This window comes from Heterocephalus glaber, unplaced genomic scaffold (assembly GCF_053883595.1).
Source record: "Heterocephalus glaber isolate CG9 unplaced genomic scaffold, H.glaber_assembly_v1.0 deba00001662, whole genome shotgun sequence".
In the NCBI taxonomy this organism is placed as follows: domain Eukaryota; kingdom Metazoa; phylum Chordata; class Mammalia; order Rodentia; family Bathyergidae; genus Heterocephalus; species Heterocephalus glaber.
This window is the reverse complement of record NW_028258403.1, coordinates 15,980,181-15,993,179: the sequence shown is the minus strand read 5'-3', so window position 1 is coordinate 15,993,179 and position 12,999 is coordinate 15,980,181. Positions and strand designations below refer to the sequence as shown.

General features: G+C 38.8%; 2 protein-coding genes across 7 annotated transcripts in view; one reads left to right on the top strand and one right to left on the bottom strand.

The window, feature by feature from the left end:
* The window catches only part of Srp54 (signal recognition particle 54), a 39,963-nt gene extending 27,621 nt beyond the window's left edge, over positions 1–12,342 (bottom strand). Inside the window, exons 1-2 of one of the 4 annotated variants that reach the window (XM_004867568.3) lie at positions 12,099–12,333; positions 8,322–8,456 (exon numbers count right to left, since the gene is read on the bottom strand). The gene's annotated coding sequence lies outside the window, so the exon portion shown is untranslated. Of the gene's footprint in view, positions 1–4,641; positions 4,661–8,321; positions 8,457–11,926 lie in introns of those variants that run through there. The other 3 variants (XM_004867567.3, XM_021246577.2, XM_021246578.2) reach the window with 3 other exon arrangements.
* A 38-nt stretch (positions 12,343–12,380) lies between these two features.
* The window catches only part of LOC101712961 (hypothetical protein), a 33,761-nt gene continuing 33,142 nt past the window's right edge, over positions 12,381–12,999 (top strand). For 2 of the 3 annotated variants that reach the window (XM_013066626.3, XM_004867570.4), the window contains exon 1: positions 12,394–12,821. In XM_013066626.3, coding sequence (XP_012922080.1) covers positions 12,581–12,821 — 241 coding nt within the window. In that variant the 5' untranslated portion in view covers positions 12,394–12,580. Of the gene's footprint in view, positions 12,822–12,999 lie in introns of all 3 variants that reach the window. The other variant, XM_004867569.4, reaches the window with a different exon arrangement.

Below are 12,999 nucleotides of genomic sequence, written 5' to 3'. Positions count from 1 at the left end.
CACACTAATGAACAGCAAAATAAACTGAGATAACGGCTTTTTCCTCCCTTCAAACTGAAACGCTGGCTCTTCCTGGGTTTCGAGCCTGGTAGCATTTGAACTGAACTACACCATGGACTCTCTGGGTCTCTAGCTTGCCAGCTCCTCCTGTAGATCTAGGGACTTGTCGCCTTCTCTAATTGCCTACACCAATTTCTTACAATAAATACCTATTTATCATAGTCTCTCTCCCCCTGCCCTCTCCTTCCCACCCTCTACTGGTTTTCTTTCTCTGGAGAAACCTTACAAATCACAAATGAACTAAGATTCAAAACTAGGAATACAGGTTTATGGTCAACTGTCAATGATTCCTATAAAAATCCAAAGGAAGAGAAACTAATTTTAAACCAAGATAAATTGAATAGGCTTACTGGACTTTGGTTCTGAAATATGGACAAATGGGGAAGAGGATAAAAGGAAGTTTGAGAAGTATGAAACCACATAAGCAGAAACGGACACATGGGAAAGCCTGGAACAGACTTAGGCCTCACACATGCACCCTCCTTAAAGATTACTAGTATTACCATCCCAGGCTCCTAGGGCAGAGAAGCTCAGCCGGTACCAGCACCTGGAAGGAAGCTCCCCACCTCCATCCGAGGCTCCTAGGGCAGTGAAGCTGAGCTGGCCTCAGCATCTGGAAGGAAGCTCCCCCGCGGCCATCCCAAGCTCCTAGTGCAGAGAAGGTGAACTGCGTGGGCGCCAGAAGCACCCCACCCCCCACCCCCGTGGAAATGAGAAAACACATAAATAAGCCTCAAAAACAGGCTTCCAGATCACCTACAGCAACCCCAAAGGGAAACGAGATGGAACACTCTGATACTCAACCACCTGGACTCTGAACTGGCAACAAAAGAGGATCTGGGAAAAATGAAATCAGAAATAATTACTCAGATAACAGCAAAGATTTTGCTCATGGTGCAAGACATGATTAATAAATCTAGAGAGGACACAGATAAAAAAATAGAAGATCTGAGGAGCATGATGGAATCCCAACATAGGAAACAAATGGAATCCATAAAACAGATACAAACAGATTTCCAAGAGATTAAAAACTCCATCGAAAGTCTGCACAGCAGAATGAACCAATGTGAGGATAGACTTTCAGGTACAGAAGATAAGATTGCAGTTAGTGAGGAGGAAAAGAAAAATTGCTTTAAAATTTTAAGGGACCATGAGAAATCAATCCAGCAGCTGCTAGATGATGCAAAGAAGAATAACATAAGAGTGATTGGAGTCAATGAAGAAAGAGGAGAGCGTACAGATGACATAAAAAAACTCTTCACAGAAGTGATGGCAGAAAACTTCCCAAGCAGGGGAAAAGAACTTGACATACAGATAAGTGAGGCATATAGGACTCCAACTAGCCTTAATCAAAAAAAATCTACACATAGGCATATCATAGTTAGGATTCCAGAAATCCAACAGAAAAATAAAATTCTACAAGCAGTGAGAGAAAAGAAACAAATCACATACAAAGGAAAGCCCATCAGAATCACAGCAGACTTCTCAATGCAAACCCTCAAGGCAAGAAGAGCTTGGAGTGATGTATTTCAAGCCCTAAAGGAAAACAGCCTCCAACCCAGATTGATGTACCCTGCAAAACTATCTTTCAAAATGGATGGAAAAATAAGATACTTTCATGATAAAGAGCATCTCAGGAACTTCATGAATACCAAACCGGCACTCCAAAAAATTTTAGACAATACCCTAGAAAAAGACAATGAGGATCACAACCCCAGGAAGCCCAGCAGAATGAATCCATTGGGCATGACAAACTAAATGCAAAGGGGGAGAATCCAACAAAAAGAAAAAGTCATGACAAGGCTTTTAAAACTTTTGACTTCATCTCCCTAATGAGTATATGATTCAATCTTATTATTGTACTGATTAGTATTTTTCTGATTCTAGAATTGCACACCATTCCTTGTGCTATACTGGCTATTTATCATCTTATGTCTACATTTTAATTGGGTTGTCCATTAATGAGCTCTAAGAATTCTTTATATATTCTGCTCATAGATTATATGCATTGTAAATATGGTCTGTTTAAGGACCTTTTCATTTTAATGATGTCATTTGAAGTTCTAAATTTTGATGGAATCTCATTTATCAATTTTTTTTCTTTTATACATCATGTTTTTTTGTATCCTAGGTAGTTCTTGCCTACCTTGAATTCATAAATATTTTCCCTTATAATTTCTTCTTAAAGTTTTTTACTTTTAGGCTTTCTTATTTAGGTTCATAGATCCCTTCAAGTTATTTTCATGTATGGAAAAAAAGGCTTGAGGTTAATTTTTTATATATGGATACCAGGTGTTCTAGTGCCGTTTGCTGAAGACACTATCTCTTCCTTGGCTCTTGAATTGAGTTTATATTCTATAAAATGCTAATGTTAAATAATCTTTCAAAACTCAGTGGACCATATATGTGTGGTTCTATTTCTAGATTCTCTGTTTTATTCAAATGATCTGTATGTCTTTTCTTACACCAACACTGCCTTGATTACTGTAGCTTTAGAAGAAGTCTTAAAATTGGGTGCTAAACGTTTTCCAACACTGTTTTTGTTTTTGGCTTTTCTGGGTCCTTTGTACTCCTACATAACTTTTAAATTTCAATATCCAGTTCTTCATTTATAGCAAGTATACACAGACCTGAATTTTTACATATACCTTGTGTTTTCTAATCCTGCTAAATTCAAGTATAAGTTCTAGGGGCTCCTAGAGATTTCTTAGTATTTTCTCTGTAGATGATCATTTCATCTACATATAAAGATTTTGCTTCTGCCATGCCAATCCTATCCTAGTTTTGTCATTTTATTGCCAGACTATTTTGGTTTAGACCTATGTTTCAAAGTCTAATGGACAGATGAAGAGTAGGCATATATGCCCTTGTTCCCCACTTTAGGGAGAAAGCATTGTATCGTCTCCATTCATAGAAGGAGTTTTTGTTGGAAGTATGGAGTACATGTCTTTGATCTGTTGAGAAGTTTCTGTTCTACTTCTAGTCTTCTGATAGCTTTAACTATGAACAGCTGTAGAATTTAGTCCAATACTCTTTCTCCAACTAGTGACAGGATCATATGGCTTTCTCCTTTCCTCTGTTAAAATGATGACTTTTGGGGGTGGATCGTCCAATGCTGAACCAACACTGCCATCCCTATAATAAAACCACTTTCTATATACTGCCAGATCTGACTTCTAAGAGTTTGTTTTGTTAAACAAATTTCTATCTATGTTCATACTTTTTTCTTCTATTGTCTTTATCCAGTTTTAGGATTAGCACAATGTTGAGTTCCTAAAATGAGGGGAGAAGTGTTCCTTTTTTCTGCTTTAAATGTTTGATATAATTTATCAGTTAAAATGTTTATGAGCCTGCTGTTGTCATATAGGTAGGTTTTCAAGCTAGGAATATACTTTCTTTAATAGGTGCTATTCAAATTTTATATTTCCTCCAGAGTTAGTTTCATTAATTTGTCTTCTAAGTTACTTCTTAGAAGTTGTCAAATTTATTTCAAAAAAGATTTTTGTAATATGCTTTCTATATCCTTTTAAATTCTGTAAAATCTGTGGTAATGTCTCCTAGATCTTTTTTTTTTTTTTGGTACCAGGGATCGAACTCAGGTCCTTGTGCTTGCAAGCCAGGCAGTGGAACCACTGAGCTAAATCCCTGGCCCTATCCTAGATCTTAATATTGTAATTTAAAAAATGTATAACTGATATTGCATAACAGGAAGAAAAGGTCTACAAGAGCAGGGGAATTGGGAGGGGTAGGGGAAGGGAAAAAAGGGAAAGGAAAAAATATGAGAAGAGGAAAAAAATGGAAACAAGGTCTTTGCAAATAGGGAAGGGTGGAGGGGGTGCAGGGAGGGCAAGGGAAGGGGAAAAAAAAGAAGAACCAAGAGCCTCGTGTAATGGTACAAGATCCCAATGATGAATGTAACTGTATTTTATACCTAAAATGTACCAATAAAGTTAATGGCGGAAAAAAGAAAAGATTACTAGTATTATCTGGGGACAGTAAACAAAATATCTCGTCAGAACAGAGGGCTCTATAGTTTAAGGAAATAAAGGCCTCTGAAAACCAAGTTTAAGGAATATCAATTATCTAATAGAAGAATATTGGCCCCAAAAAAGTCCACTGTTCAAAACAACTGTTCCACAACCCTTTCAAGATAGTCTAGTTTAATTTAGCCAATCAGGATTATCCAGGGCTGGGGATTTAGCTCAGTGGTGCCGCTGCCTGCCTCAAAAGCACAAGGTCCTAAGTTTGATCCCCGGTACCAAAAAAAAAAAAAAAAAGAAAAGAAAGAAAGAAAGAAAAAGATTATCCACTCTTGATCTTGTCTACACAGTACACAGGAGACTAAAAATACGAGAAATGGAACCAAAATAGCTGACTCATTCACCACAGGGAGAGTAAAAAGGTAATGAGAGTCAAAAGAGGCAAAGGGGAAAAAACTACCCTAGAACATAACACTGGCAAAGAGATTTCCCAGGCTGACCTATAAACTAAATGTTACACTTCTATTCAAGTAAAATTTAATAACTTAGATAAAAATGATTACTACTAACACTTGATGAAATTGAAAAAAAAATTGCTTACCACGGGTTTTTTACAATTACATGGTTAACTTGAAAGAGCAACTGCTTCATGGAAAAGATTTATTTTTTATCCCTTATTCATTAAATGAAATAATTATGAAGTAGCTATTTTTCATGGAGAAAATATGATTCACGTTTCAGTTCATCTTTTTTCACTGTGTTATCCGAAGTAACAGAATTTCACCAGAAGTGACAGAATTCTATTTATGACACCGCAATTAACTGTTTTACAGAACATGTCATAAACAGATCATCCTTCATTTTCAAAGCTACACTAGTTAACTCTTAAACTAACTCTCCATATTAAGTGGCCCTTTTAAATTAAAAAGAAAACTGAAGTTCACACACACTTTTTCTTATACATATAAGTACTTATTAGCACCAAGCTGTAAAATATATTTCCATATAGAAACCTGCATCTCAGGGCATGGTGGCGCATGCCTGTAATTCCAGCACTTGGAAGGCTGAGGCAGAAAGATCGCCATGAGTTTGAGACCAGTAGAGGACTAAGAACACCTGATAACATCTTTACTTTTTACCTATTGTGTTTTGTTAGCAATTTCCAAGGATGTATTTCTGAAAACTCTTGTACTGTATCTGAACTTTAATTCTGCTTAAAATCTCAATGACTTCTCATTGCACAGAGCTAAAGTCCTAGGAATGAGCTGCAAGGCACTCCCAAATATAAACCCACACATACAGACATGCTTGCTTTTAATTGCCCTGAATCCCTGCTGCTGCTGCTGCGCCTCAGGGCCTCCATACCAGCCCAAATGGTCTTTCCTTGGCTGATGACTCCCCATTATCTCCTTCAGATTTCTGTCCAGATGCCATTCTCAATGAGGTCTTCTCTAATTGCTCATTTAAAATTGCAACCCCTTCCCCTTTTATTCCTCACTATTCTATTAACTGACATGATTTATTTACATTATTTGTGCTCTATAATCCCCTACTGATATGTAAGCTACTTGAGGCAGGAATTTTTGTCTCTTTTGGTTTTTTCTATGAGCTCACTGCTTTATCCTCAGTCTTATATAGAAAGCCCTTAATAACAATAAACTTTACAAATGAATGAATGAATGAATGATGTACTTAAGATCTCTGGACAAAAGCAAGACTAGGGAACCAAAGTCATCAAAGGCTTTACAAGTACCTCTTAAAGGTCACTAAAATGAACTAATATACTATGACAAATCAAAAGACGTTCAAAGGGCCAGGGATTTAGCTCAGTGGTTTGGCCACCTGCCTTGCAAGCCTAAGGTCTCGAGTTTGATCCCCGGTACCAAAAAGGAAAAAAAAAAAGATATTCAAGGTCCTAAGTGATTGATTTTGTACATTTAATATTTACTTATCATTAGGCTACATATCCAGCCCATTTTTATTTTGAAAGAGGATGTCAATAAGCTGCTAAATTACCCAGGATGGGCTTGAATTTGCATGATCTTATCTCAGCCTCCCAGAATGCTGGCATTAGAGGTGTGCATCCTTGTAACTTTTCAGAATTTCCCTCCTTATTCTTCAACAAGATACCATATTTAGGGCCAGGGATGTAGCTTAGTGGCACCACTCCTGCCTGGCAAGTACAAGGTCCTGAGTTCGATTCCTGGTACTGGGGGGGGAAATACCATATTTCCCTGAAAATAAGACCAAGTAATATATTAATTTTTGCTCCATAAGACGCAATAGGGCTTATTTTTAGGGGATGTCTTATTTTTTCATGTATAGCAATCTATATTTATTCATGTACAACAATCTACACTTACTCATTTCTTCATGTACAAAAATCTATATTTATTCACATATAAAAATCTACATTTATTCAATAGAGTCATGTCATCATCTTCTGGAACATCATCATAACTCTCCCAACCCCAAATTCTGGCATGAATTTTTTGTTACTCCATTTCTGGTAGAACCCTTTGTCCCAATCTCTCTTATCCGGCAAGAAAGCTCTCCTTAAACAAGCACTTCTTGTCCATGTAGCCGGCTCTTAGTGCACTGGCAACACAGCTAGCTGTCAGTGATTTTATACCATGAATTCTTCACCAAGTCACGACCTCTTGCAAGCAAGGCTTCACAAAGTTTTCATTAAGTGTTAATTGAAGGTTTACGAGACAGGAGTGGCTACAAAAATGATGACAATTAAGAATGATGGTCCACATGAAAGTGACAAAAAATTGCAGGCACCAAAATTCAGAAAACATTTCACTTGAGTGTATTAAGTACATCCATTACAACACACAATGTACGGAATTATGAAGATTCACATTAGACACACCACATCTATTCATTCTCAAGTGCGCATGTTATTTGTGTGTTGTGTCTGTACTCTGATAGGTCATTCAGCAATAAGTCTCAGGTTCATCTGCACAGGTGTTTACCTCTTGCCCAAAGGTACCCACATGGGTATTTGGAAATATTTAATTATAACATATTATCACTTGAGTATTAATGTTATAATATTATTCAATTATATATTAATATCATTCTTTTATAACTCAGTACATGTGTCATGTGTTGCAACAGACATACTAAATGCCCCTGCCTGACTGATGCTCTTAACTGGGGCTTATTTTGGGATTAGGTTTCACAGTATGAGCATCCTGAAAAATCTAGGGCTTATTTTCCAGATAGGTCTTATTTTGGAGGAAATATGTTTGTTTGTTTGTTTGTTTTTTTGTACCAGGGATGAACTTGGGTCCTTGCGCTTGCGCAGCAGGTGGTGAAACCACTGAGCTAAATCCCCAGCCCAGGAAATATGTTATTTAAAAATTAACCTTACATTGTTCTAAAATGCACACCAAAATGCAAAATTTTTTGTTATTAACAGCTAACTCAATCTCAAATTGGAATAATTTACACTTTAAGCATACTTGCTCAAAATTTCCTTGGCTAACTAAAAAGATTTATAGATATTTATATTTAAATAATTTTATATTTAATATATAATAAAATATAAACAATCAAATCATATATTAAATATTAATAAGTTGATATTTTAATTTTAAATAAATATATAATAAAATATGTTTATATTTAGGTATTTATAAATATTTATAAATCTGTGTTTGCCAGAAGTTCACAAAAGCATCGTCTCTACTTGGGGCTTTTAAAAAGAAAAGGTGACCACTACATAATACATTCTATAGTTTAACATCTATTATCTCATTCTAGCCTCACAACACTTTTATGATACAAGCACAGTGAGGAACAGAAAAGCCATCCTCTCCAAAAACCCAAAAGACTTCCTACAGCCCTTTGGTTGCACAGCTTTAAGTTCTAGAGCAGTGATGGCGAACCTTTTAGAACTTTAGCTGATTAAAAACAGCCTGCTGCGGCATGGGTGCTATAGGTTCACCACCACTGCCCTTGAGTATGAGTGGTTTGTGAAATAGTACAGATGAATATACCTGCTGGAAAATTCCAGGGAGAATTTTTGCTGTTATACTATAATAGAGAAAATCGTATTTTGAAAGGAAAGGTGCACATCCCTCTTTGAGAAGCATATTTGCCATGTCCAGAAGAGCCAGGAAGTACCACTGCAATCAGTATGAGGACTGCTCTTGGCCCAAGTCACAGGTTCTTCTAACAGGACGCTGAACGGGAGTTGGATAGTGACTGACAGAAACAGGTTCAAGTTTGGGGTCCCCCATGTAAGGGAAGCACATGGCTGGTACTTACTAGCTGCAGCATGAAGTACTAGAAAGAGCCTGGGCTTTGGAGTCTGACAGACTTGGTTTCAAATTCCAGCTCAGTTACACACTGTCTGTGTTACTTTGGGTGAGTTACTTAATCTCTCAGCCTTGCTGTCCTCATCTGCAAAGTGGAAGTAATACCATTACCAAGGTAGTTATCCTTAAGGGCTGTGGTGAGGATTAAATGAGATGTCTGCAAGTGCTAGCATACTAACTTCCTTTCTTAAATGATATAAACCAGATCCCCCCCATATCATCTGAATTTCTGAATTCCATACTAAAGTGCAGGTCCCACTCATTATCCAGTAACCACCCCTGGAGTCTTAACATCTAGTGCCAACTGCAAGTACCTAGTTGTCATTCAAGAGGAGATACAGTGCCTATCAAGCCACCTTTCTCTTACAAGTATTCCTGCCCAAACCTTGCCCGGTCTGAGACTTATAAACTCTAATGATCAGAGATTTCAAATCCTATCACAATGAAACCCCTACCAGAAAGTTCTTCTAAACCCTCCTGTGTGCCTTTTTTTCCCCCGGTGGTGGTGGTTGGTACTGGCACTCCTACCCAGGGGAGCTGTACCACTAAGCTACATCCTCAGCCCTTTTAATTTTTTACTTTGAGACAGTGTCTCACTAACTTGTGATCCTTCTACCTCAGCCTCCTGAGTAGCTGGGATTAGAGACATGTGCCACCACACTCACTGAATGACTTTCTGAATCAATATTAGACTCAAGACCAAACATATTAATTTTAGAAAACATTTTTAGAAAAATCATGTCTATATAATATACTTTATAAACTAGTGAAAAACTCAAAACCAGTATTTGCTTTCCTGACATAAAAACAAATGTACTTTTTAAAATCCTGCAGAGCAGGCCAGGGATTTAGCTCAGTGGTTCCGCTGCCTGCCTCACAAGCTCAAGGACCCGAGTTCAATTCCTAGTACCAAAAAAAAAAAAAGTTTGTACTAAAATCCTGCAGAGCATGTACATTCATAATCTAGGATCACAGAAAAGTAAATTTACTGAACATAACACCTTAGCTGTTTTATTTAATAAATTATTATGTTTGACTATTATATAATGACTTTCAAATTTAGGAATTGTTTTTCATGATGAATTTACTTAGTCCTCCAAGGAAATAATTCACCTTTACACTTTGCAATTATAAGAGTATACATGTTTATTGCAAAAATTAAGGTCTTATAGCAATACTTAAGATAGAAAACATAGTTTTCCTACTCCCACTCACTCCCATCCCCTGGTAACAATCAATAATAATTTGAAATATACTCCTACAGATTTTATTTTCTAGGTATATAATTTAGGCAAGTTTTCACAAGAATTATGGCTTGGTGGAAGGGGAAAAGGAAGCAGAAATGGGAGAAAGTTTTTTGAAAATATGCCTGTTAATGTTAAAATGTTTAAATGCAAAAGGAAGACTATAAAATATATACAGTCTAAAAACATCAAAATATTACTCATCAGAATATTGTAAATCGAAACTGTAGTAACATATCACTTTATATCTACTAGGATAGTGAACGCAAAAAGAGAGTAACAAGCCTTGGCAGGGATACGGAGAAATCAGAACCTTCCATCATTGCTGGTGGGAATAAAGTGGCAAAGTCTTTTAGAAAACAGGTGGCAATTCCTGGAAATGTTAAACACAGAGTTGCTACAAGACCCAGCAATTCCACTCCAAGTATGTATCCAGGAGAAAAGAAGATCATACATCCAAACAAAGCAGGATTACTTGAGCCCAGAGTTCAAGGTCAGCCAGGGCAACATAACAAGACCTTGTCTAAAATATATACATTTATACAATATAATAAAAATATCTTTAGAGACAATGTAGCAAATACATCTGAGTGAAAAACTCCGGAATCAGGAGACTACAAACGCTAGCTATACTCTAAAAGTCTACTAGAAAGAGGAGTGTGCTTGAACTAGGGAAAAAGAAGGCAAATGGCAAAAGGGGACTAGGATCAAAAAAAGCAGAATCTACATGACCTAACGTCCAAATGGCCAAGAAGGAGGAAAGGCAAAAATAACTCCACTATCTTTAGCTTAAATAACCACCTGGCAAGTGATGCCATTAACCAATGAACAGAGGGCAAAGGGGAAGTTAATTCGAAAATCAATGGAGAAAAGATTTAGGAGCCTTAAGGGTTATCTGTTATGGTCTACTGCTTAAGTTGGATGTGTTCGTTGTATTACCCTTTTTTGTTTTGTTTTTCTGATACAGGTTCTCACTCTGTTGCCCATGGTGGTCTCAAACTCCTGGGCTCGAGCAATCTTCCTTGCCCTGGCCTCCCTTGTAGTTGTGACTACACGCCTATGCCACCACAGCCAGCTTACCCTTTTAAAAAGTGAACATGCATATAACAAAAAGTTAAAAGTCAACACACACTGAGAATCATTGCTTTTATATACTTTTGAATGTATACGTCATAGTAAGAAAAGGAAGATGGAGATAGTGCATTTGGTTTTGGGCCTATTCAATCTGTAGAAAGTTCCTAATTATCATTCTCAATGAGGAGGCTACAGAAAATGGTGTGGAAATGGTTGGCATAAAAGGATGATGCTATGGAAGTCACAGATGTAGATGAGAACTCTCAAGGTGTGTCGGCGGAAGACCATGGTTTGCAGCAATGACTAAGGCCCAGCTAAAAGGAGGGAGAAACAACTAAAATAAAAGTAATCTAAGACAGAAGATTTCACTAACTCCCTTCCTTTCCCCCAAAAGGCACACTGAAGAAAATCAATTCTAAAAAGAATGAAAAGTTACTACTTATGGTTATCTTACAGTAGGCTGACACTATTTTCCAAACAGTACTTCTGTAATTCCATCTATCTTAGCTGCACTGTTAGTAGTACTGTTCAGAAGGAAGACCTGCAGATTCTTTTGCAAATACTCTTTTTTTTTTGGTACCGGGGATCGAACTCGGGACCTTGAGCTTTCGAGGCAGGCGCCAGAACCACTGAGGTAAATCCCCGCCCCAATATTCTTCGTTTATATATATAAAAAAAATTGAGGGTAAGGGGGTTTGAGGGAACTATCTCCCTCTTCTATCTCCCTCTTGCTATGTTTGGGCACTGCCAAACATTACCTAATCTCCCTTCATCCTCATAATGAGCCTATTAGGTAGATGAAGAAACAGGCTATTATTTATCTGCCCCTGTTATTTACCTATTAGCTTTTCAATGCAGAGTCTGCATCATTCATTTCTGTATCTTTATAGTTAACCACAGGTAAATATTTAGTTGAATTAAGTTTACTAAAGAACCACATGAGGACAGCACAAAGAAAGCAAACAGGAAAGTTTTAAGAAATGGTCAATAGGATCAAATGGTATAAACAGAAAGCCACCAGTATATCTTATCATCGGCACTGAACTGATGTTCTTTATCTATTACCTAACGTCTACTGTACGCAGGGCAATGTGTTAGGCACCCTAAAAGGTTTTCAGGGAAGTACCCGCATCTGAACCCTTGCTCAGGAAAGCAAACACCAGGGTCAAGCCTACGAATGCCTACATCTTACTTGGCTCATGTCACTTTAAAGACAGCTTAAAGGGTCACAGCTCACCTTTTAGAAAAACTTCTGATGGAAGACACTAGATAAAGAAGGGCCAGAGTACATCAGACTCGGCGATGACAGCCGGTGGGGAGGCAAACAGCTTTCCTCAGGAGTCTCCTACCTTGTCACCAGGATGGGGGCTGCCCCTCTATGGTCTGGAGAGGGGAAAGTAAACACTTACTGCAAGACACTGCTAAGGCCGTGGCTCTAAAGGGCCGGGGAGTCCTTCGCGAGGCCCCACGTCTTGGGAGGAAAACCAGGAAAGCTTGGAGCAGACAGGCAGGCACGACCTCACAACCCAACTTCTCAAACAATATAAACTAGGGTCCCAGCACCCAGCGCTGCGACGCTAACTCCCACCAGCTGGAGGACAGACGACTGCCAGCGAACCTTCCGCCCAATGAGGAGACGTCATCACTCGGCGTGGTCCAGCCTTTCCTGGGGAGTATGCACTTCCGCTTCCGGGGCACAGAGCCGCGTTCCTCCGGCTTCTTTCATGAAAGAGCTTGGAAAGGTGTTTCTTTCCATGATGGGTTTTGGCTTCAGTTTTCTAACAGCTGAGTAACTGCGGCAGCACAATTAGTAGTAAAATAGGCTCTCCTGAGACGCAGTCTTGGGAAGAAATCAGGCCTAGAGGAGCCACCTTAAGAAAAAGTAATTTAGATGCACGCCCACTGGGAACTCCAGGAGGAGGCGGAGCTTGGGCCCCAGAAAGGCGGGGTCCATGCTGAGCGGAGTAGACTGTCCCGAAGTGACTATTTGCACGTGCGCAATGCGAACTTCCCAGCTGCCGTGGGTCAGTGCAATATGGACTTTCGCTCCGCGCAGCGAGCAATACTTCAGTTGCTAGACGCTGTGGCTCCGGCAGATCGACCGGCGCTGCTGAGCTGGATGCGAACCACGCGTAAGCAACTAGGGCCAGAGGCAAACGATTGGGGCTAGGCCGTGGTCTGGCGCTGCCCTTGGGGACCTAGGCGGGTTAAAACCAAAAGCCTTCCGATGGCGTCGCTATGCTGATCTCTTCTTTACTATGGGATAGGGTTGTCCCCTGGGCCGCTCAGAGTGTCACTTAGGATTGGAAG